General features: G+C 40.4%; 1 protein-coding gene across 1 annotated transcript in view; it reads left to right on the forward strand.

Moving 5' to 3' along the window:
- cdh13 (cadherin 13, H-cadherin (heart)) overlaps positions 1-25,583 on the forward strand; it is a gene marked incomplete at both ends in the record, with an annotated part of 310,410 nt that overhangs the window by 105,754 nt on the left and 179,073 nt on the right. Inside the window, 1 exon segment of the mRNA XM_083893789.1 lies at positions 22,126-22,328. Within this exon segment, the coding sequence (XP_083749915.1) occupies positions 22,126-22,328 (203 nt within the window).

Consider the following 25,583-nt stretch of genomic DNA (forward strand, 5'->3'; position numbering starts at 1 on the left):
GTTATGGGCAAAAAAAGCAGGGGGCTTGCTAAGACCCAGCGCACACATCGTAACTGTATACGATGACTGCACACTTAAAGCTATAAAAAAAAAAAAATAAAAAAATGGAATGAAAAATGCACATTTTCAGCATTCGGCCTGAAGAAATGTTTCATTTTTGTCGTGACCCCTGCTGACTCTTAGGTCACCCCAGGTGCGTTCTTTTTGCTGTGCTCTATTTTTCTGTTCTCCTTGCGTCTTGTTAGTTTTCTTCCGAGTGTGTATTTCCGTCCAGTTTTTCGCTCTGCCCTTCGTCTGCCCTGCCCCGATGTGATTCACCTGCGTTATGAGTTTCACCTGCGTTCAATTATCGTTGCCTCCCTCGTGAACTCAGCCTCTGTGCTCCCCATTGTCTGTACGTTTGTTTTTCGTTAGTTCTACAGTGTTTGTGTGTGTGTGTGTTTGTCTTTGAGGGAAGTGAAAGAGAAATCTATTTGTCAACACGTAACTCTTAGGATTTCAAATTGAGGCTGATTTCACCTGCCCACCGTCCCATTTTGTTCAATCCGAACAAATTATCGACTGAGTGTTTGCTCCATTCACACACACAGTGCCAGAGGCTGCACGCAGGCCTAAAGTGACACATGCCAATTTATGCAAACCTGCCCGAGACCTCTCTGTGTAATTACCAGCAGAGACGATGGGCTGTTAGCGCGCGATACCTGTTGGCACAGAGCAGAGTTCAAGGACATCTATCTTAGCTAATGACCATACTTAAGAAACAAACACACGCACGCATGCAGCGAGCAAATATCCACTCTTTGTTTGTCCTCGTCCTTGCCTGCAACTTCACATCACTGTGGAATAGTCTCAATCTAGATTCTAGGGGTGGGAATCACAGGGTATCGATGTATTGCAAGACATTATAGCAATACATTACGAAGAAAATGTTCACGTGAAAAGTTAAAAGTGCAGGATTTCTGTATTTATTCACAACACAGAGAACAAAGTGCATGAAGTCTGTGTCTTGGACATGGATGCGGCATCTCTTAACGTAGCTTTCTCCGCCATTATCCCGCCGTAAACTCCCTCTTCTTTGGCCAGGTTAACTTCCATCCAAGTTTCCCTCATTCAGTGAAGCATCTACAGTTTTAAGTTGATGGACACTCGGTCCTCATCTCTCACAAAAGCCTTCTAAATATTGTTTACAAGTGCATTCAGTCCTTGTCTCTGCTTTGCTCTGCTCTGTGCCGTATGGGAAGCATAGTATGGGAAATGTGGCTTCAGTTTAGAGTTTGTCCTGCACATGGAATAGTGTTGGGGAGCCGATTCTGTCAAATTGTGTACTACCGACTCTGGTTCTTGACAAAGTTCCAGTCTACATATACAAGGAGAACATGATTCCGTCTAACTGCGATATCTATAATTGTAATTAAAGCTTTATTCCAGTATGTAAAGTAGTGTTGCCAATACCCAGCATCCTCTCTTTTTAGCACTTTGAGTTGCATTGATATGTAAGAGAAGTGCTTTAAAAATATGGATTGATTGATTGTCGAGAGAATGCAGCTGTGGTTGAGAGACCAGCTGAAGTGTCAGTGCCAACAGTGAAAGCAAAGGAAGAAATCCAAGAAACAATACGTGGTTTTCTGAGACTTTCACAGCTGTTAGAAGTTACAGCACGTGTATTAAACTTTTTACGATTGAAGGTTGTGCGCTGGAACCACTTTCGTCTATTTCTGAAATTGTAATAATAGTGGAAAGCTCAATGAAAGAAATGCCCATTCACACTGTGAATCTCATTTTGTTTACAGCTCAATTGAAGTCAATTCAAAAATATCAAAGCTTTAATAGAAAATCTCTGATTCCCTTTTTCAACCACAGAGTTCAGTTTATTCACATGTAAAAAGATGTTTGACCTGGTGGTTAGGAAGGTATTTTCTGCTTGTTAATGAATACAAAAAAGGAAAAAAAACTTTTATGTTTTATGTAATTACTGACTCAATTGAATTTATTCATCACTCATTTTAAAAGCGTTGCTGGAAATTCAGTGTTTTGATTTTGAGCCTGAGGAGAAGAGCGCTCTCCGTCACAGCATCTCCAGCCAGAGCAGGTGGTGACTGAAGGATGACTTAGGGTTCTCAGTTCTGGAAAAAAAGTTACTTTAATAGTTCTTTCGCTCAGTGGGATCTGCCACGATGCAGAGAAATACAGCAACGAGATGTATTGATTCTGAGACGCCGTTATAGCTCGCTTTAGTTTTGCAAGCTGTTTGTTTCTCGCCTCTCCGCTGCCCCTCTCAGAGGTGGCAGTAAAGTTGATGCAGCTCGCTGTCACTAGCTTGGCAGTCTGTCAGAAATAATGATAGTTCATAATATCAGTAATGCGGCTTCTGTGCAGAGCCTGGACTTCTCCATGAATGTTTATAGCCAGGAGTTTGCCTTCTCCAAGAGGCCATCATAAAAAGACATTACATCCTGCTAATTTATGCAAACTTTAGGTGAAAAGACAGTTTTGATTTTATGTAGTACTGGAAAGCTATAGGGCAGACCACGCTGACAGCCAATGAAATGTGGAGAATGAGGGAGGGGGGGGGGGCACCTTATCTGCATCCTGCAGAGCAAGACCAAGGCTCCGTGGGGCTTTCCACAATCCCACCACCAAACATGATTACTCCTCAAAACATGGCAGCCTTTAGCATTTCACTGTAGCATTTTTTTTAATTAAGCATTCCTTCAGATTTGACTTAAAAAAAACAAAAAAAAAAACAGATTACCTGCAGGACATGGTCCACCTCAGGCCGATGCCAGCCTTTCACTTCATGTCAGGCAACACATGGAGTTCTCCTGGCTGGCACAAGGCCCAGAGAATATTAACTGCAGAGAGCTCCAAAGATCTCCCTGGCACGACTTTCATCTCTTGCCTGCGTTCCACTCCTACTTTATCATCGAGGCAATTTAAAGGTACTTGAATTCTGACGTAGCCTAGTAGTTTTAGATAAACAGAACAAATGGAACAGCTCTCTCATCTGTTTTGTGTCTGTGTTTTTTTTGCTCCTCTCCCACCCGGTTCTGCTTTATTTAATTTACGTGATAAAGTTTGCTGCACTCAGAGCACACAATCTCATTCAGGGAAAATGTTATACTACACACAAAAAATACACACTTAGATGCATTTATCTTTTATCAAATACTCCATTGTGCGGCATATGGAAAATGAGTTTTTTTTGATTAATTTGCAGTGTTAAAGGTTGCTTACCTACACAGCTACACTTAGTGCAACTTATCTATTCTCATGCACGAGATTGCTGCGGTGCATTTTGCTTTTTCTTCTCCCGTCAGAGTCGTTAAGTACATCACTCAGTTTATTATGTGGCATGCCCAGCACATCCCTTCAGCCCACCCTTTTTTTTTTATATAATGCCACTGAGTACCTGATTATCTCACCACTGGTACTGCAGACAAACAGCCATCAACTGTTCCTCCAGTAAAAGAGAAAGTGCACGGACACAAGCATAATATTTACAAGTATGAGTAATAAAATTGTATTTTTATTGCTTTTATTTAAGCCACGTATTGACGTTCTGCCACTGTGTTTTGCGCACAAAAGTGGAATATCTTTTTGTTTTGTGACATTTGCTTAAACTGAAGCAGAAAAAATATGTATTTATTTATTTTTTAAAAAGAGGATTCTATGAGATGTAGTGAGGCTATTTACCGTCTCTAGCTTCACGTTGAATTAAAGCTGCTTTGTCCCTCACATTTTTTCCTTATTTGCTATTTTTGTCACCTGCCATATGTTTTTCCCTCAATCCACAACACCTTAGACACTTAGTATACACTGAGTTTGGCTGAATTAAATCAAGGTAGCAAATAACGACGATTTTTCCCAATCTATGAATCTGTCGAATATCCAAACCTGGTAATGATGATGTTCCCAAATGTAATATTAATGTAGTAACTGATTTATAATTCATTAATAGAATTATCATTGCAGCCCTGGTGAATTAATGGTCTCACTCACTGCTCTTTGCATTAAAGCTTGCATATGGATAGTCATGCCTGTATTAGCATATAGAACAAAATAGAACCACAAAAGCCAGAGTCACTTATAAAGCAGCATCTTTTCCTGTGTATTTAAACGTGGATTGAAGGTATGACGGTGGTTTAAACATACACATAATTTGTACTTATCCTAAATTCAACATGAATCATGGGCATGGAGTCATGGTGATAGTGTGTGGAAAAGGGGGAACCAGGATATCAGTCCATGTAGATCCCTGTAATCGACTTATCTTGCTCACACTTGTTATCTCTATGCACAGAAAAATGCACACAAACATGCAGAATCTTTGTAATTTCACTTTCTAGTTTCATTAATCATGGTGGCGCAGGCAAAAAAAAAAGAGGCGTGGACATGCCAAGTGAAATGCATTGCGTTTAAAGTTTATCTGCATTGATGTGAATGTGGCTGTTCATCGAGATTGGCCAAAAAAGTCGGTATAAAACTGACATGTTAAGTGATTATAGTGTACTCTGAGATTGGTTAGGTTGATGCTACTTTATGCTACTGGCCTGTAATTGTTGGTAGGGATCTTTCGACAGGCAGGAATACACATGATGATATGAAAAGAGGAGGGTGAATAGCAGTGGAATATAAAATCAAGTGGACTAATTTTTCCAAGTTTTATGACGGAATGCAAATCCTCAATGACAAAAGATGAACGTTTGATGAGAATTGTGGTATGCTGCATCGTAGGTGGGTTGCAGCCAAAAACGAGTCGATGAGTTACAGATATGAATAGATTTCTTTGTGCATAGACAAATGCAACACAGTGTAGAGTGGAGAGCAATATGAATCTCAGGTTTATTACTTGTGACTTTTAACTTTGTGGGATTTTGTTTATCTTCAAGTGCTGACATTTAGGATTCATAAAAACAGCTGAGGGCCAGGCAATCGTTTTTCTTTTTTTTTTCATTGTTTTCACTCATTCGGATGAAAAATGAACTGTTTACCGAACTATTTCTAACATGCACTTTGACCTGTTGTCCTTTCTGTGGTTTCAAATAATTGTCCTGTGCAATTACACGTCATTACTGGCATTATGGCTGCTTCCACTTTCAATTTGACTTCTACCTGAAGTGGTTTGCGTAACCTGCTAAATACTTAGGTTCAGTGCTTTGCTGCTGGTAGAAAGACAATGACTCGAGCTTTGTGCACATTTGCAATAGCTGATTCTGGCATGGAATAAAGTATGTAAACATGATTATACTGTATTCAGGAGAGTTGATCCTAACTAGAGCAGATATGTTGCATTTATATTGTATCCATGTGTCTGTACAAGGCTGTTCATCAAATGTCTTTGCCAAATCGTGAGGGAAATGTTTGGCTTTTTTTGCTTGGATAACATATAGTTGTTGGCTCTGGGAACTGTTGGATGCTGTGCTCTCTTGCTGAGAGAGAGAGTTGCTATGAGAACAGCGGTTGTACAATATCACAGTAATCTCTTCCCATTAGATCAACGGATAACACAAATACATGATTTGGTAAATTTCACACAGCTGTGGCTCAAGGGACGGAGCGGTTCATCCTCGAGCCAGACTGTTTGTTGGTGGTTTGATCCCCGGTTCCTCTCATTGGCGATGATTTGTTTAAGTGTGTGTGTGTGTGTGTGTGTGTGTGTGTGAGAGAGCGTCTGTATACGCGTGAATGTGATTTGTAGTTTTTTTTTGAGTGGCCATTAAGACCACTGAATAAATGCTGTCCATTTACAACTTCACATAAAAAAAAAGAGCCAAGTAAAGGAGCACATCAGATCACATTCCGGCTATGTGCTTTCAGGCTTAACAGTAAAACTATTAAGAAACTTTATTGCTCCTAAAAGGCATTTTATTGTATCATGCTTATAATATCAGCTTTCATGACATCCAGATGGATTTTTCACCTTTTTATTAGTTCACCTGCTGCTGGCCATCGTCCACTGCCACATAAAAGTGGCGTCAGCAGCCGTGAGATGGCGGTGCTATGAGGAGGCTGCAAGGCAGAGCATTAGCTGCACATGGACTGTAGTGCCAATATGCAATCAATGTGCAAGGGAGGCAGTTGTTTGATATACAAACTCTCCCGCTCCGCGTCTCATCCCGCATCTTTCCTCCTGTGCCACTTTCGCACCGTCGCACATCACTCCTGCTTCCTTCCTGTGCTCATGTGTTAGCTCTGCCTAACCTACTTAACAGTGAAATTTACATTTCTAATGCACATTGCACTGCATCTGTTAGTGGGCTTAACAAACATTATTCACAGCACTCCTGGAATGAATAAATAAACCCCACATGTTTAATTCAGTGCAGGCTGTTCAGTAAGAGGATGTTCATCAATCAGTAACATGATGTCTTTAATTGCAGCTTTGAAGGAATTTGGGGAGCAAGTTTTGGCAAGCAGATATGAAGTGTCAAGATTAATATTGTATCTTTCTGACCAGACGTTGGCACTTCATGTTTTTAAAAAGGAAGCGATGATCACAGGCCACAGTCAATCAAAGCAGTTTGCACCATCTGGGAATGTGTTCAGGAACATCTTGATTAGCTGTTGTTCAAAATAATCTCCTTTAAATAGACAATTTTGGTGTTTATTTTTATATTTTTATGAGCTGGAGAAAAAAGGAGTACTTAGGGGATTGTTGTGTATACACGGTGAGGCACAATTGGGAGCTCAGTAGCAGGATAAGTTCCGTTTATATACTCGTTTATTTTGAAAAATATATATATTTGGGGATCTTTGTCCCCTAAAATCTGCTAGGGAGTAAATGCTGATGGAAAAAAACAGGGTCAACAAAACAACTTTACCTGTAAACTGTTTTGCTGTTATCATCTGAAGTTCTGCACTTTGCAAAGCAACATCAAGGAGGGAGGGATTTTGAGGTGACTTTATTGAAGAAAAAAAGTATATTGAAAATATTTGAAAGTAAGTATAATAATAGTCGGCATCGCCCTGAACAAGGATCCATTGAACATATTTGCAAACCTCTTAAGGAATAATTTTAATGAATTTTTTAAATTGAGGAAACTATCCATTTGCCCGGATGCACTTTGACAGTGAGGTGACTTTATTCAAGAGAAAAAAAAAATCTTGAAATGTTCCATAATAATAGTCAGCATCACTCTAAACAAGGATCCATTGAAAATACTTACAAATCTCTGAAGGAATCATTTTAATGATTTTTTGAAATTGAGGAAATTATCCATTTGCCCTGATGCACTTTGACGGTGAGGTGACTTTCTTCAAAAAAACAAAAAGTATCTTGGAATGACTTGAAATGTTCTATAATAATAGTCAGCATCACCCTGAACAAGGATCCATTGAAAATATTAGCAAACCTCTTATGTGTAAAAGAATAGAACATAATACACAAGAGTGCTGTGGACACAGTTCAACTGAGTCTGTAGGACTGATTAGATGGAAAAAAATAGGAGGGCAGCATCATATGATAAATAAACACAAGGCTGGAAATATAGTTATGCAGGGATCTGTCAGTTTGTGGTATAGGAGCCATTACTCAGGTGGACTCATTTTCTGTCTCCTCCAACTCTCATATCTGCATCAAAAATTACATTTCCGTCACACAGGAATCATCTCACTCCTTTTAAAAATGTAGGTTCATGTTTATTTATTGTAAATTAAGATTATAAACCCAAAGTTGACACACAGAACTTGCACATTTAGAGAAAGCTGCAGTTTAAGTATAGTCAATGAAACCTGGCTTGTTGTCTAAGGCTGTTTATTTGAAACAGTTTGTGGACCCAGCGTTTCCACATTTGTTTTACAAAGTGTATCTATTATGGTTCTACATTGCCGCACTTCAGTAAAACAAATAGCTCTGCTGAGTTTTAACCTTTAGAACGATGCTTTATTTAGATCAGAAGATTGTCTCTGTTCCTTAATTAGATTGGGTTGTTTGTCATTGTGATGCAGATGTGATGCTGTTATTGTTTATCAGAATGATGTGAAGCTGATTTCATTTTTTTGCCTTACACTTTTTCCTTATCACCCTGCACTAAATATGCTCTGGATCGTCTCCACAGTATATTTACACGTTCCACCGTGGGTTGTTGAAGTGACTGTAAAACCAGGTGTTTCTGCATTTGTTTTATCTTTGGAGTTATATTTATTGTCTACAAACAAGGGTTATCTTAGTCATATTGCTACAGAATAAGGCCGTGAAGAGCTCTACATACAGTATTTCACTGTCAGTCATTGTCACAACAAACCGTTCACAGCATCTTCTGCACCTCATTATTTTATAGACCCCTTCTTATCTTATTTCCCATGCATCACTCCGAGCAGGAATGTCCAGGCTTTATGATGAGGCATCGGCGTTCATTGTGTTATTTTAGAATTCATGTCCCTTTATGATAACGCAACAATTTTGCAGGGCTGTTGATGCCTCAGTTGTGGCTGCAGGAGTCATGAATAATAGGAACTGCTTTTGAGTCTTCATTTACATCAATGTATCCCCGTTCTACTTTTGTGCTCATTTGTTCAATATTCTGATTTCATTTTCACTCAGATTGGTTGATTGTTAAAGTATCTTGAAATTTCTTGGAATATTCCATAATAATAGTCAGCATCAACCTGAACAAGGTTTCATTGAAAATATTTGCAAACATCTTAAGAAATAATTGTAATTAATTTTTGAAATTGAGGAAATTATCAATTTGCCCTGATGCACTTTGACAGTGGGAGGGATTTTGAGGTGACTTTATTTAAGACAAAAAAAGTATCTTGAAATGACTTGAAATGTTCTATGATAATTTTCAGCATCACCCTGAACAAGATTCCATTGAAAATATTTGCAAACCTCTTAAGGAATCATTTTAATGATTTTTTTTAATTTGAGGAAATTATCCATTTTCTCTGATGCACTTTGATAGTGGGAGGGATTTTGAGGTGGGGTTAGTAAAAAAAAGGTTCTTAAAATGACTTGCAATGTTCTGTAATGATAGTCAGAGCGTATCAATATGTGATAGACTGGTGACCTGTCCATGTCAGCTGGGATTGGCACCAGTGCCCCCCCATGGCCCCCCATGTGGAGAATAAAGTAGTATAAGATGAGTGAACGAGTAACATCATCTAATAACATCCTATCCCCACTAGGGTTACCTTTGAAGCCCCAAATCCACGACGTGATACTTTTCAGTGCACCATAAATGAATTGACATTTGAAGTGAACACGCTCTTGAGGAGGAGATGATGTGCCACTGTCGTAGAAGTGACTGAATTACCTTTTTTGTCAAAGGTTTTGTTCAACCCATATGCTACTTTCCTGTTCCTGGCACGTAGCCCACAGCTCAGTGTGGCTCCTATTGAGTATCCAGGGAAATAGCTGAATAACTTGGCAGATGCCCCGAGCGCTCATCCTGGGTGTTGTTGGCTTCCCAACAGCCTATCGATCTGCCCGGACACTCAAACACTTTGCTTGGTGGCCTATGCAATGCTGCATGCCGCCCTTGTGTGTCAAATAGCGCTTTGTGTATAGATTTGTCTTTGACTGTGTGTGTGTGCTTATGTGTGGCACCTCAGGAAGTTTGTGTTATGGGACCTAATCTCTGGACCATCCAACATACTTGGACTGTATTCACACTCCTGGGATTTGATTCTTAAACACCTTTTTAATTGTGTGTTGAAATCCTCTTTCTGTCTGGATAGCCATTAATAAATGATGTTGTGGGGTAGCTGCCTACTATGAAACAAATGCTGTTTGCTCTCTCGTCAAAGTTCCACCTGCAAATCACACATTTCCAGATAAATGCTGGAAGCTCAGTGTAGACGAAATTGCCGGGAGGAAAGAGCTTCACTGACACTGACTGCATCACATCTGAATGTTCTTACTCGTTAAACCCAGAGAACTGTATTTATTTATGTACATATATCAGAAGATGATTTAAACAAATGGATACAAATCATGGACTATTGCTTTTGCTATAACGACACAACTTGACTTTTGTTAATCACCTGTCAGTTTTTATGTAATGCTGTGTACATGTGCTGAGAATTTGTGTTAAATTAAGTCCATGAAGCTTTTGTTTGTTATAGTACTCATAACAGCCTGCAGAAACTGTACATTTCAACTATAATGAAGATACCAGCACTGAGTGAATATACCTCATGTTGCGCACGTGAAATTACAGAAAAGTGGGAGGCTATCACTAAAGCCTAACCAATGAGTCCAAATGAGTCTCACTCATTTACAGTACTAATAGCATAGCAATCTGTATTGCTTTGTTAAATCAAAGCAAAGTAACTCATCATCATGTCACAGACAGTGCTCAGCGCTCCTTACTGTATGTGTTAGCTTGCTCTTAACAGAGTTCAGTGAATCATACATTTATTCAATTTTCAGCATCAATGTGCTTTGAAAATCGGCCCAAATCCCAAAGTGCAACACTGCAGACTTGAGGAGCGTGTGCATAAAAGGGTCAACATTTCCACGGGGCAGCCCTGAAGCATTTGCACAGCGGGACAACCCAAAGCCCTCGTCGCCTCTTTTGGGGAAGTGTGTTCAAATCTGTGGCCATTGTAACTGTGGCCACTAACATGCATCATTCATGACGAAGCAATACTTTGACATTATAGGGTACATGGTTTGTGGTCTGCAGGTTTGAAGCAGCAGAGAAATGTCTATATTTATAGCATTTAGAAGTCAAAAGAACATAACAGTTTGCAGTAGTTGTTGATGAGTTGTCACCGACAATCTTTCTGTAACTCAGAGCTTCCCCTGCTGCTCCTGCAGCGCCAGATGGTCCCTCAATTGCAGTCATATGCTTCAAAGGACATGGAACGACCTTTGACTGGAGAATTTATTTTGGCTCCGAGTTCGAAGTGGTTATTTTAGTGCTGATTATCAACAGAGTGACAAACAACTTCACATTTTCACCTATTATCCAGTGATCCCTCAGGACATTTTGCCCTCTCTTTAAAGGCCAAATTGATCCAGTGATGTGGGAGAATTTCCTCGCACGTGAGTGGTTTAATCTTCATATTTTCGCTGAGATGACTGATAGCAGTGGGTGCAGACAAATGACAAAGATCTCCGTCCCTCTAATTCCCCGATCTACTGATTGAGCACTACATGTTGTGATAATACCAGGCTTGCAAATGGTGCTTTCATGCACAGTTGTCCAGAATAACTCTTATATGAGTATAGTAAAGTGTATAGTCTCTATAAGGCCGGTTTCAAACTGAACTTGTGTGCGACGCAGGGTTAGGGTTAGGGCGAGGGTCGCCAAGTCGAGGCTCGGATGACTATCCTTGGCGACTACTTTGTCTGTGGTTGAAATGTGTTTTTCTGCTTGGTGAGCGGAGCTTATGGTGCGTTCCAGAGCCCATCCAAACAAATGGGATGTGGGACTAATTCCTGACTTGTACTAGCTCCTACTTCAAAGCGTTCCAGGCAATTGAAGTTTAATGTTAGAAAGCATGGACGATTGCAGCGCTTTGTTTTACATTTTTACTGTCAGCAATTAAGTCTACTTACATACATAAGCGAGCCGTAAAGCAATACATATTGATATGTAACGTCATGAGTATACGTTTAACGTAGCCCTACATATCTTCATGCTAACAGATAACAACGACGACATAATTTCACGCCATAACATGAAAAACAAGTTGGGATAAAATTGCAGAAAAGTAAAGTGTATAGCCTATTCTTGTGACTCCATGGGCGCCGCCATTATTCTCCGACTTGATTCGGTCCAACTTCGACAGGCATTCTAGTGCACTTTTTCTAGTTGGGGGTCCAACTGGTTTGGATGGGCTCTGGAACGCACCATACATACTCCACCTACCGGTGGGGTAGGAATTCAGTTTGTGCATGTGCTGTCCACGCGCTCCTAACGTGATCTTTGCATGCAGTTTCGAAATATGGTTAATGACGCAAATTGCATCATGCGCACAATGCGCATTGGGTCTGCACACAATTCTGGATGCAAGGAACAGGACGCATTCAAACCAAAGAAGAAGAGAACGATGCTACAGCTCCCTCGGACACGTCTGTTTTTGACCAGCACGTTTGTGCATGCGCTGTCCACACGCACCTAACGTGATCTTTGTGATGGGTTCCAAAATCTAAAAGTACACTTAAGAGCGACAGTAGCAGCTCAGCAGTGGATGCGCTTCCTCTGTGAACAACAAACATGCAGTATATCAGCGACACGCACTGCACACACGTGCGGTGTGAGCGAGTCGTAAATGGTGTCTTCCGCCTTCTCTCGGAACAATCTTTAATATTTAGATATTCATCGTGACATAATTGATCAACAACATTTGAAAAACTCCAGCCCTAATCTCTACTCTGTCAGGCGTACTACCTCACGTTGGCATCCATCCCTGCCCCAGCTCTCTTTGAAGAAATGCTTTTGCCCTGCCACTCACAAACAAACACAGACTGATTGAAGTTTGTTGTGTTGCTTGAAATAACCTTGCACACTCCCTTTAGTTCTGTTACTCTGCTTCGGGGGGGAATCTCAGAGATATGCTGATACACTTCCATGTATATTTTCACATGGAAAAAAAAATGAAGCGAGGAGTGCTTTTAAAAGCAGAAAAATGTAAATGAATTCATATTCAAGCAGGTGTAACCTTGACACCGGCATCTTCAAAGACCCAACCTGTAAACCTAAATGTTTCAAGCTTGCATGGATACAGCAGGATGTTTACTGCTGCTTGTTACTGTTACGTGTGCATGTTAAACCTTGAAACGTATTATTTATTTATTTTTTACCAATGGGCAGACTGCAGATGAGTAGCATGAATTACTAGCCAGATGAAATATCGGCTGGTAATTACATGTGGAAGCTGTATGTGCTTTCAGAAAAGTGAGAAATGTAATTCTCTGTCATTATCTGCCTGTGATCTCTGTATAAAGCGATTCTGGCGTTGACGATGGTCTGATATTCTGGGCTTTTGTTTGAGCTTGTGACTGCAAGTGAGCGAGGAGTCTCTCTCTGTAACTTTGTTTTCATCTTTGATGAAGAGAGGTGATTACAAACAAAAGTGCTGCAGCCTGTCAGCGGAAGAAAAAAAACATTGCAATTATTGCAGAGAAAGGATGTTCAGAAAACCTTGTTCAAATCTAATGAGCCCAAGGTATCCTCGTATTCGCCTTGTTTCGTCAAGGCTGAACAAAAATTCAAATTAACTAGGACTGTGAAAACCATAGGCAGATAGATAGAGTGATAGATTTTCCATTCTTCTCCTTCAATCAAGAAGATGAATTGCAGCGAAGTAATTTATTGCTGCATGCAGTTAAAAGAGCAGCAAGTCTCGCGACTACAAATGCAGACTGGCACGGCTTTGGGAGTGAATCGGCAGCATCTGGAGCAACACCACACATCCATCTCTGCTTCACACGTGGCATCTCGCCAAATGTAAGAAGTGGCATTGAAAAGGAGTTTAGTGGCTGATGCTCACAGTGTGGTTTATTAGCTTCTTCTGTCAGTGTATGGATGTATGGATCCTGCTAATATTGCTCGACTCTTGCCTCAATGTCACCCATTTATGTGAAATGTCTCAACAACTGGGGTTAGGGTTGGGTTAACCCCATAATTCTAGAATTAACCCAGATACTTCTATCTAAGTTGAACTGAATATGTTAATAGGAAATACATTTCTATTATCATATGAAATCAATCTGTACTTGAAATGTGATTTTGATCATCCTGATGCCAACGTAAACCTTCCTGCAGTCTACCTTGAACCCTGGCTCGTGTGCATCTAGTGGTAACTGTGTGTAACTACAAGCCATAAGTAAAGCTTGATAAATGTGGTCTAAAAAGATGTGACTGTTACACAGTCCATGTTGTGATATTTAAGCATCAATCTTGCTTCATAGGACACTCTGTTGCGAGCTGTAAATAAGGCTCCAATAAAATGTTGCTAATCTTGTATTAGGGTTGGTTACTTTGCAGACACTGTCTTGTTAGTTGGCCTGTGGTGGCATCCTGGTATCCTTGGCCTGGTGAGGTGAACTTGTTGTAACTCAGGGAGATAATAAGGAAAGCATAACCCAGAGAGCATCTAGCTGGCCCTCATTATTTCACCATAATTACTTTCTCCTCCTTTCGCTCACTCTCTCGCTTCTCACCTTCGCCTGATTTACAGTAGCCGAGAGACACAAACAGGAACTCAGCTGAACCAACAAGAAAACAGAAACGAGAGGAAACAGAGCACAGGCTGAAGAATCTTCAGATGATGACAGTGGCAGCAGCGTTTGCCAATATTGAGTTGAAATAAACCGAACCATGTGATCACTGGATCACTTAAAACCTTGTTGTGTACATGGTGAGAGATGGGGATTCTGATTAAAAGAAAACAAATACACTGCTTCCATGAAAGCTTCGGCTGTGCACAGTTTTTTTTTGTTTGTTTTTTATAAAAAATGACTTCAACTTGGCTGCTGAGCTTCGAGCGGCTGATCTATCTTGTAAATGGCAGCTTAGTATAATCAGCTTTTACACATTTCTAAGTGGGTGGTTCAACACAAACTCAAAGTAAATCATTTCCTGCACATCACTATCGCATGCATAGTGGAGCTATTTTAAATGTTAGGCTAATAGATATAATTTTGAGACGGCATTTACATGTTGTTTTTTTAATTAGCTTCTTCTTTTATTTGAACCACGACAGAGAAAATTAAAAATAAATGAAAATGAAAATGACTATGAACTGTCGGCAGTTTTCATATAATTATAACATCTTGAAAAAATAAACATGTATTGTTAACTTGTCAACAAAATTTGTTGACAAGTTAACATGCATTTAATGTAATATGCATTTAATGCATACGTTACCTATATCGTACCCTTTTTTTCATGCATATTGTTGCAAACTTTATGTCATTTATGCATTTTTGAGTGTGCAAATTAGTTGTGTCAGTTGCCGCGTTTCACCAATACACCATCAAAAAGCTTCATTTAGATTACTGTACACTTTTCCTTTTGTGGAGAAATTCAAAGATTTACACCAGGAGTGGTGGTGGTGGTGTAGTTGTGTGTTTTCTTTTAATTTGTATCACAGAATATGCTTAGAAAGCACTTTGATTCAATCTTGTCTCAGATGGAATCCACACACACACACACACACACACAAACACCCATACACATACTATATTACACACCAAACTAAACTGCACCATCCACATAACTCGTATAATGTCAGTTCAGTCATGGGAACAACATGGCACTTTGTCACGGGGAGAAAATGAGTAGCAAGTCAGATGTGTGAAAAGGGAAAAAGCATTTAATCAGACAGTTAGCATACATGTATGACCTTTCACAGTCTATGTAAAATATCTGTGATGCTGTCTCAGATCACTAAGTAACTGCACTCTAATTGGCTGAAGTCACCAGTGCAGTGGGCAATGCTATACTTCACTATAAAGTGTGATCAAAGGCTCCGGAAACACATACACATATACATATACATATACATATACATATACATATACATATACACCCGTTTACCAGGCTTACAGGGGACTGTCAAAACCAACCAATTCTCTTTGAAGGTCTTTGTTCTAATGTCACGTCAAATGTGCTTTTTAATTAAGAAAAAAAAATGAAAGAAGAGGGGAACCGAATCCTTGAGCTAACTTATATTAAAGAGGGGATGTCCACACATTACAGTGAAACTGTCTGCAGCAGGTCTTTCAACTATTGACTGCCTGTTTACTGCCAAGCCTTTCGTTGTTTCTTTCAAATAAAATTACCAAAACTTTAAATCCTAGCAGTAACCAGTTAATAACCTAAGCCTAATAGTAGGCTATCCCGATCCACAATGGCCTCCAACCTGAACTAGTTAACCCTCGAATGACCATCATGACACCTGGATTTATTTTGATTTTATGGCAGTAGTATTGTCAAAATCTGTTCAATGAGTGCTTCTGCTCCTTTTTCCAAGCTAACTTTCACTTTCAATATCCGGCAGTTATTCAACCATTTGACGTCTGACATCGCAGACATGAGACATGCTGGTGAATCTTGTCTGTGATTGGGCGGTTCATCCGTGGAACTCCTGAGGGCTACCGTATTGACAAGTATATGGGCACAAAAGCTCTATTTCTCAGCTTTATGCTAGTTAGTAGTTAAGTTTCGCCTCATTTAGACCCGGTTTTGCGAAGGCAGAAGTCCTGACGAGGTCAGTCGTAATGCCAAAGAAAAGGTCCCTAAAAAGGAAACAAAAAATAAATAAATACAACACACACAGACTGCACTTACTCTGATAAATGCAATGGATACAACTGTGGAATAATACATCTGGTTTGCGCACAGCCCAGATTAGTGTCTATGCCCTGTTTGGTGATTAGCAGTCTGACATCTGACAGGGTGCGGCTGGTTTGAGTGGCAGAAAAGGTGGGAATGGGCTGCTAGCAAAAGTGTGTAATGTGTCAAGCCATTATTTATTTCTTTTTTTGAGACGGAAAACCTCAAACATTGTTACCGCTGAATATAATGGGCCTCACACCTCGCTGTGTATTAGGGAACTCGAGGAAGAAAAGCAAAGTCATGATGTAAATACATTTTCAAAAGCCGCTTCCGCTCTAATACCCGTTGATTGTTTGAGAATGGGGCCTCTCCTGAGCCTTTTTTATGAGGCTGAGCACACTCTGTCTGGTTAGACATGGCAGCTATCAGCTCAAACACACCGCGCTGCGACCTTTGAGATTACTCCTCTGATTCCCATCTCTCCTATCACTGAGACTTGACATTTGATTTACAAGACAGAAAATTGTCTTCAAAACACAGTCAAAGGCAAACTTTAATACTTGACAAAGCGGGGGGGGGGATGCATTTAAGGGATGCAACGAGGGTAGAGCTGACTTGCATACACTTGCTGGATGTCAAAATATAGTTCTTTGTCATTTTAGACATAGAGAAGTTCCTTATTGTGGACTTTTTTGGTGAAATGTTTGTTCTTTTAGAGAAGGAGTGAGTTAGGTATATAAGTGGTTTCTGCCATGAACAGTAATGGGATAGATGATCCAACCTTAATGGTGACTTTGGTGTCAAACCTCCTGCAATTTGCCACCCAAGCTTTGTGGGCGGTCCTGGTCTTAGTGGAAGTTCAATGTCAGCCGTAAGGAAACGGTTGCATACCGACTTTTCTTCTCCTTTTGAGGCAGAGAAGAGAAGGTTTCTGGCGTCTCTAATCCATGTTATGCAAAGTTGTTTCAACCCTTAGCCAGCATTTTGAAGAAAGGAAGCGGGTGCTCCGTGGCACCGGTGGTGAGCGGGAGTAACTTGCGCGCTGTCATTGTTGCTTTGACTTCAAAGCTGCCAGCTCACCATGCTCTGTTCTGAAATCCCCCCCAAACCTGACAGCATTAGAATACCATCAAACGCTCTGTGGCTGCCTTTGAAATGCCAATGACACTGTTTGGAGTTGCAATTTGCAGACTTAAGAGTGCATCCATGTTATTGAAGGAAATCTGAGGCTTGTAATGGGAATGAAAATGAACACATCTTTCATGCTTTGGCTCGGGAAGCGAGAGTTGAATATTGAGATGGAGTCTTGTTTCCCTCAAGAGTCAGTTGTTGACTTTGTAGCTCTCCCTCACCTTCCCTGTCATATACTCTTTTCTCGGGTTTTATTGTTTTTTGCCCTCCTCCATCTTCACTCCCACATTCTCTCCTTCCCTGCACTCCAGATGGCAGAATATGATGTTGTCCAGAGGGGAGAATTTTAAAATGTCTATAGCAGGAGCAATAGAAGAAGCCAGACTAAACAGTCCCAAAGGTTAAGTATACTAAATGAGTGCTTTGATAGACTTGAGTCGATTGATTTTCTAGTCCTGGCAGTTCTAACTATGGAGTGGATTCTCATTTCTCTTGCGCCACGGCATGATAGAACATAGATATTTCCAGATTTAGTCCTGACACACAGGTATTGTTTCTGCAGGTAGAGGCAGCCATGTAGATTTGAGCTAATTTGTCCTCTGATCTAAGTGGTTTTCACTTCCAGCTTCACTTTATTGAGGTACATTAACAAATCCGTTTACAGCTTTTTTCTGTCGCGGAACAATTTGTCTTAATTACAGCAGCATTTGCAATTGTACTTAAGCTGAACAATGGCTTTCCATACCATTTGGCAAACCTTAGTCATTAGAGCTATCACTTATTAAGGCCCAAAGACAGTAGGGGTGCTCCTTCAAATTAAGTGGGGGTGGCTGATTGTTAACAAAAATACGTGCCCTTGGCAGATTGTAATTACTGCTTACATAGGTACCCAAAGTTAAGTTGTTGTATGGGTTGCAATTTTACTCTTGTGCTGAGTTTACATTTATCAGTAGAAAGTGTGACCGCAATACGCCGGTTCTGTCCTCTCTCCTCCGCCTTCCTGTCCAGTTCAGGATTGATTTTAAGATATTATTGCTTGCTTGTGAGGTTTTAAAATGGGCTGGCCTGAACTTACTCATGTGATCTGTTACATCTCCAAACTCCTGCCAGAGTAACAAGATCCAGTTGCTCCTGGATGTTCGTAGAACAAGGCGCAAAATGAAAGGTGATCGAGGCTTTTCAGTGGCTGGCCCCCCAGTCTTTGGAATAGTTTACCTTCTCCTGAAAGAGCAGCCCAGACTCTTGAAACTTTTCCCCTTGTAAAGTCACACCACTTCTCCAAGGCTTTCAGCTCAGGATGAGCTAGACAGCTCTGCCTTTCTAAAGTATTTCTATATTCTACTACTACCGCTTTTGGATTTATTTGACCTGTTTCTGCTGTGTATTTGTTGTGCCTGTGCAGCACTTTCTTCAGCTAATGTTGTTTTAAATGTGCTATTGACATTATCTTTTGTAACCTTTCAACACCTAACCCTCAAATTCACCGTCTGGACTTTGTTTTTGCTTATTTTAACCATAAAAGGACCAGAGAATGTCCTTTTGCCCATTTTGTCCAGAATAACGTCCAGTATCCGGCAGTTATCCGTTTACTGCATTTTGAAATACTGTTGTATCAATTTAAAATGAAGAAAAACCAAAAGATTTATTGAGAAAAAAATACTGCAGTCTCTCAATGTGCAAAAACAGGCCAAAAAATGGAAACTATGCACAGGTGTTCTTCCCACTCTCTTCTCTCTGGCGACAAAGACTCTGATTCTCCAGCTTCCCTGAAACAGCACGAGTGAAATTACAGAAATAACCATGTGTTGGCTTTGATGGGCAACTTCTCAGCTTTCAGAAACCGTTGGAGTTTTTCTGATAGCACAAACCATCGCGTAACTAAGGTGATACAAAGTGCTCAGTTTTAAAGGGTTCAGAATACATTCTTCAAATTTGCTCCATAATAATTAGTTCATAATTAAGTCAATTTAGTTTCTAATTATGTATATAAATTGTGTTCTCAAGTTACGGTCTGTGAGATTTCAGTCATGGTTTATTAAATAGTTACAGGTGGTAATAAAGAGCAGAGTCAACTTCGGAGAAGTCTGTGTGCAGCAAAAACTGCATCAGAAAATGCTGTTTATATAATAATTGTAAACTAAAGTAATTTCATGCTGCATATCCACAAAAGGTGAAATGAGCTGCTCAGCTTCAGGTTGGAGCTGTGCGACCCCGTTACCTGTAGGTCTTGATCTGCAGGGAGCGCTGTGAGCTGTGACTGGTTCATAGTGAAACCTTTGCAGCTTTATACGAGTTAAAACAACTGAATTTAACCTTAAAATAACTGTTTAAAAGTGATGCAATCTGTAGAATCGTGCCTCTTCTTTGTGCCTTAACCTTTTTCTTTGCACTTTGAGTGTTTCACTTAATCATAGTCTAGTCAATGAGTCAAACGGCCAGAATCAGACACAACAAGTTCAAAATGAGTGCTTATACGTTAGGGTCAGTTAAATAGACATGCGTGTCATAAAGATCTACTCTCATCACGCTGTGTTGACGCTTACATATTGCTCTGAGTGCTTTTAATGTGAAGCAGCAGCAGTGGTAAATGTTTGGTTTGCATTATAGCAACAACTTAATTACAGCCCTGATACTGCGTTGGAGCAGTAAACAAATTTAAATTGAGACTGATGGTGTTTGTAACAGCAAGGCTACAGTAATGTCCCCCAACTAATAACCAAAGCCACTATATAGAAAGTAAATCACACGATGTGAATACACTGAATGAACCATTAATGGTGTGAGAAATTGGGTTATGAAATGGCGCATTCTTGCAATGTCATTTGCGATGCCACACACAAAATAAAAAATAATATATGCCTATAAGAGAAAGTGAGCAACAAAAAACGCCCCCATACAAACTTTTCTTCAAAATGTGACTATTTGATATTGTTATTTTGCTTGTTTGTCTGGCTGACAGCAACTAATATTGATCCTGTGTTTTTACAGGATTAAGCCAGACTGAATCCAAAGTTAATTTGTTTGTGTTTATGGTTGTGTATATATGCTGTAAACGCTTTGCAATGCAACGATTACAATATATTGCTTCTATAAAGCAGAGGGAGGACATTCATTCACTGCAATAATTCCAGTATTGGTTTCTAGTTTTTAATGAGCTATTCCAGAGACGGCTCGCTGTCTTTATAGTGCAGAGAGATGATCCTTTGGCTTTATCTTCAGAGGGATCCACGGGCTGTTCTGAGAAAGTTCATGAATATATAGGCTATATAGTACCAGAACACAGAGAAACACCAAGATCTTTTCCCCTCAGCAATAGTTAATATCAAGCCAGAATGCATTGCCTCCTTTTAAGGTAAATCACTCTAGGATTTTACCAACAGCCATCCAACCTGTTCTCATCTGAGACAGTCTAGGATTAATATAATTTTTGTAATACACATTTGGGGCTGCACGGTTGGTGTAGTGGTTAGCAGTCTTGCCTTTGCAGCAAGAAGACCCAGTGGGGTTGGAACAAGGGCCTTTCTGCATGGAGTTTGCATGTTCTGTGCGTGGGTTCTCTCCAGGTTGCAATATGGGGTATTAGGTAAATTGGTCACTCTAAAATGACCGTGTGAATGTGAGAGTGAATGGTTGAATGGTTGTGGTTTGTCTCTGCGATGGCGTACTGTCCAGGGTGTACCCTGCCTATCGCCCTAAATCAGCTGAGATTGGCACAGCGCCCTCCTGTGGAGGATGAAGCGGTAGAGAATGGATGGATTTGCCCTTTTTTTTTTTTTTTTTTAATTAACAAACCGATTAACAGTTTTCTGAACCTGGTAACAGACAAGCCAGTCCAACACATGTTGCTTCATTAATATTGATAATTATGCCATATGGAAGATCTTGTAAGTCATATTTTTACTGCAGGGTAAAACCCTGATTTCAAACAGAATTCTCAAAAAGAAGACAAAAAAGATGTAAAGACTTAAACAAGCTGCCATCTGAGGCAGGAACTTAGAGGCTTGAAATTATTTCACGCTGTGATTCTCTTTTTCCTGTCTTTCATAATCCACAAACACATGCTCATGTCCTCCATCATCCGACAACAGTAGGGATTGCCATGGGAGGTCGAGGTAAAGAGGAGGTGAAGGATGCGGGGGTGGCGGGAGGGGGGAGTGTTGTCAGCGCTGACGACGGGGAGGACACGGGGATCATGTCGCGGCAACAGGGGGGAGTGTGCGAGAGAGATAAAGAGGGGATGAACATGATCAGAGGGGATAAAAACCTGGCAGAGCTCTCGCTGGCATCTTCCTCAGTCAGAAAAGACATTCACATGAATGTTACTCAGAGGTGAAACTTTCTTTCTTTTTTTTTCACTGCATTGCCTGTAGTGGAAGTCCTAGTCCTACAAGAGCCAGTTGGACGTGTTTATGTGCACCAAGCTTTTCAGCAGATCGTAAATATTGCAGCAGTTATACTGTATATAACAAAAAAAAAAAATCACTGACTTTTGTTGTAGTCTCGCTCAAAGAGCTTTTCACAACATTGTATTATTTCTTCAGGGTATGTTTCTCCTCAGGGCATCTCTTTATATCTGAGAAATACTTGTTTTCATGGGTTGTTCGGCAATTCCTCAAATCCCTGTCTTTGCGCCGTCGGTGCGTATACCTCAGCGACTGTGCTCCATGAGGCTGATTTTTCTTGACACGTTCTTGTAACGCGTAATTCATTCCAAAGTGGCAGCGTAACATCTCCCGATTCCGTGTGTTTCTTCCAGTCGAGTTCGATGACTGTGCGGGGAACGAAGATGTGACGTTCGAGGTGTCGGATCCCGGCTTCGAGGTGGACGGGGATTTGAATCTGCTTCCGCGCCACGACGTCCTGCACAGCCCGCCAGTCCTCCTCATCCACGGCGTCAGCACGCACGCGGACGACGTGGCACAGCTGGCCATCACTGGACAGTCGCCACACACACTCAGGGTGAGTAAAAGTGCTGTGTGTGTGTTTGTTTTATGGTTGGGTTATTTATACTCAATCAAATTTGAGAAGGTTAGACTCCATTAAAGAATAAAAAGGTCAAAGTAATGTAGTATAAAGTAGAGTAAGAGGATTTACAGCCTTTTCCCGTTTGATATTTCGGGAAATAAAGTTCTTGGCGTTCTTGCCAAGATTTAGAGGACAAGGCTTTACTTCTGTCGTGTCTGTATTGTAAATACTATGCAGCTACTTAGCTTAACTTAGAACAAAGATGAGAAACAATCCAGGCCTGGTAACAAATTTGAGATTAAAATGTTTTTTTCTAGATTAAAAAGCATGTCAAAAAAGCCTTGATGGTTTGGTTCATTAGATTATTACTATTATTATTAGCATAATCGACGTCATGAACAAAAGCAGTGGTTCATAAAACGTTCACACAGAGGGAAAAATGCACTGAATAAACAAATGCAAATGGTTCGCAGGCATCTGTTGTCAGTCATATTCATGCATATGTTTATGAAAGTGTAATCAGTCACAAATGTGAGTCACACGCACGCGACCTCAATTATCATCAGTCAACATAATAGCATCGTCTCCGAGATGCCGCGATAAACAGTTAGGGAAACACATTTCTATAATCTTTTAAAGAAATAACATTGATATTCACATACAGCAGAGAATAAACTTACGTGGCAGATATTAAGGTAATGATTAGTGTCATTTAATAGAAAGAATACATTTGCTTTTCAAGACATGCAAAACACGACATGCCGAGCAGACGGGGGGGGGGGGGGATGGGGCGTGTTCGACGTGGAACGAAGAAAAAGTGCATTAAAAGTAGAAAGAAAGTCAGATTTTTTTTTAAAAAAGGAACTTGTGAGAGCTGCTGGATGGAGCCGCCGCGACGCTCTGCCAAGCCTGTGAGCATATTGTCACGTCACTAGAGATGTGTCTGTAGCACTTTTTGCAGATGGCAGCGACAACTGAGCGCGGGCACTAAATCTGTCTGCGACTGACGGACTTCATGTCTCGTGATAGGCGGCCAGGATTATTGATTCCGTTTTTTCATTGACACAAAACAAATCTGTCGCCTCTGAAAAGGCTCCAAACACTTTTAAAGTCACAGTGACAGGAGAATGTCAGCGTGGTTTCTGTTTTTAATGCTTTAATGTCTCCATCACATCTTGAAATCAATAATAAATTATTGGATTGAAGATTGTGAAAGAAACTCACCCTGTCACCAAGATGGTCTAAATGTTCTTCCCTTCAGCTATAGCATAACCATATATACAGTCACATCAAAGCATCTTACAAACACAATAAAACATCCAAGTTACAACAAGACAACACACTTTGTTTATGACCCACAAATGTTATCATGTGTACCCTCATGTTGACCCCTGCTTTACAATCCCCCATCATTTGTTCACAGCTTGACTGTTGGTTAATAGTTATGTTAAACAACATACAGAAACCCTTACACTAAAACCCCCTACGTGAACAAGAAAGCTATTTATTTCTCACAAGACTGACTTTTGATACAGTGAATTAAATTGAGTTAGTTGACCTTTGTGTGGTGTAGGCCCCTGTTTATGGCCAATTATTACAATTTGAGGGGGGTTCTCTTTAGTAATCAGTTGTTATTGGTTACCCCCCCCCCCCTCTCTCTCTTCTCTACCTTGTTGCAAACCTCCTGCTCTGGGGCAGAAAGAATTGTGCTCCAATTTGTTTTATAGTAGAATAAACTGGGAACATAACTTTTGTATATAGAACACCCAAAGGTGAGAATGTTTCCCCCTTTACTTGTGTCTCTTGATCATTACTCATGCATGAGGTCACACAGAGCGGACGAAACAAAAAAAAACTTTTGTTTTCTTTTATAGGGCGACATAAACAGCTGTAATGGTTCTGTACCAGTAGGCTATTACTCTCGCTGGTTGCGGTTATATGAGAATTTGGCTGTTCATGCTGCTCCTCGGCATGGAGCTTTGTTTCCAGTGTGAATTGTGTCCCCTTTGTTTGTCTAATCTACAGAAATGTGTTTCCGTACAGAGCAATATAAATCTCCGGGCACCTGAATAAACACTATTGTCCCTCATTTATATCCTCTTTAGTCAGAATATGCTAAGTTGATTAGGGAAGGTTTCCAGAGACTGCAGGTTGAGTCGGAGTTTCCTTCCCCTCCCAGAGATCATTTGTCTTCCTGCTGCAGTGCTCAGTGTCCTGCTGCTACTCTTCCTCCAGCTCAAAGCTTAATGAATGTGTCCTCATCCCTTCTGGCGTGAATTGGCACCGCGTTTGTTTGCGCCTCTCACCATCATTCATTTGATTGCCTGTCCGTGTGTGTGTCTGTGTGTGTGTTAGTGTGTGTTTGTGTTACCTTGGCAAGTCATTGAAAAAAGAAGTGAATTAGTGTCTGGCAAGTAAATGTGTAATGCAAAGGTGCAAAGTGTTTGTGTGTTGTTGATCAACTAAACAGTAAATTCTGCTTTATTACAACCGTGGCGTTACCATGTAATATTTCTACATTTTTTAATACCTGGCTACATCATCATTGTACCATAAATTACATTGACTGAAGTGATTGACAGTGTAATAAAGTCTGACAGAGGGAAACATATGAAATTCAGCCACAAAAAAAAAAAAAAAGATTAATTTATGTCTTAGCCAAGGAAAGAAGGTCATAACGTGCAATAATTCAGTGAGAGCCTTGTTGTGTTTAGTTGGAGCTGTCCATCAAAGTGTTGAGCAATATTTGCCCGGAGCCAACAAACCAAAGACAACTCATTTGAAGACGGTATTCATTATTACCACAGTTTTCATCATTTTGTCTTATTCTAAAAATGTTCCTTGAGCTGCAGATCTATGTTTAACTGTCCATCTGTCCTGCGGACAAATGCTTTTCAGTGCTTCGTCCTGACATTAAGTATTTATTTTAGTGCACAAGCATGATATCGTGTGCATAAATTAATCAAAGATAAAAGAAGCTGGAGGACAGAGAAACAGACACGAGCAAAGCAGAGGCGACACGTTGGAAAAGCTGTCATTATTTCACTATCAATTAACGTGCGGTCGGGACTCGTATAAGCAGAGAATCTTTGTTGTTCCTCTCTCTGTCCATATCCTGTAAGTCGCTCTCGAACTCCCCTGCCTCACATCTCCCTGGAGGCCCATCAAACACATGTTCAGAAGCAGTTTCAGCTTCTGGAACTAAACTCATGACATATTTAAAAGTGTGTTTCAATAAACCAGAGGATT

Source organism: Microchirus variegatus (assembly GCF_963457635.1).
Source record: "Microchirus variegatus genome assembly, chromosome: 8".
NCBI lineage: Eukaryota > Metazoa > Chordata > Actinopteri > Pleuronectiformes > Soleidae > Microchirus > Microchirus variegatus.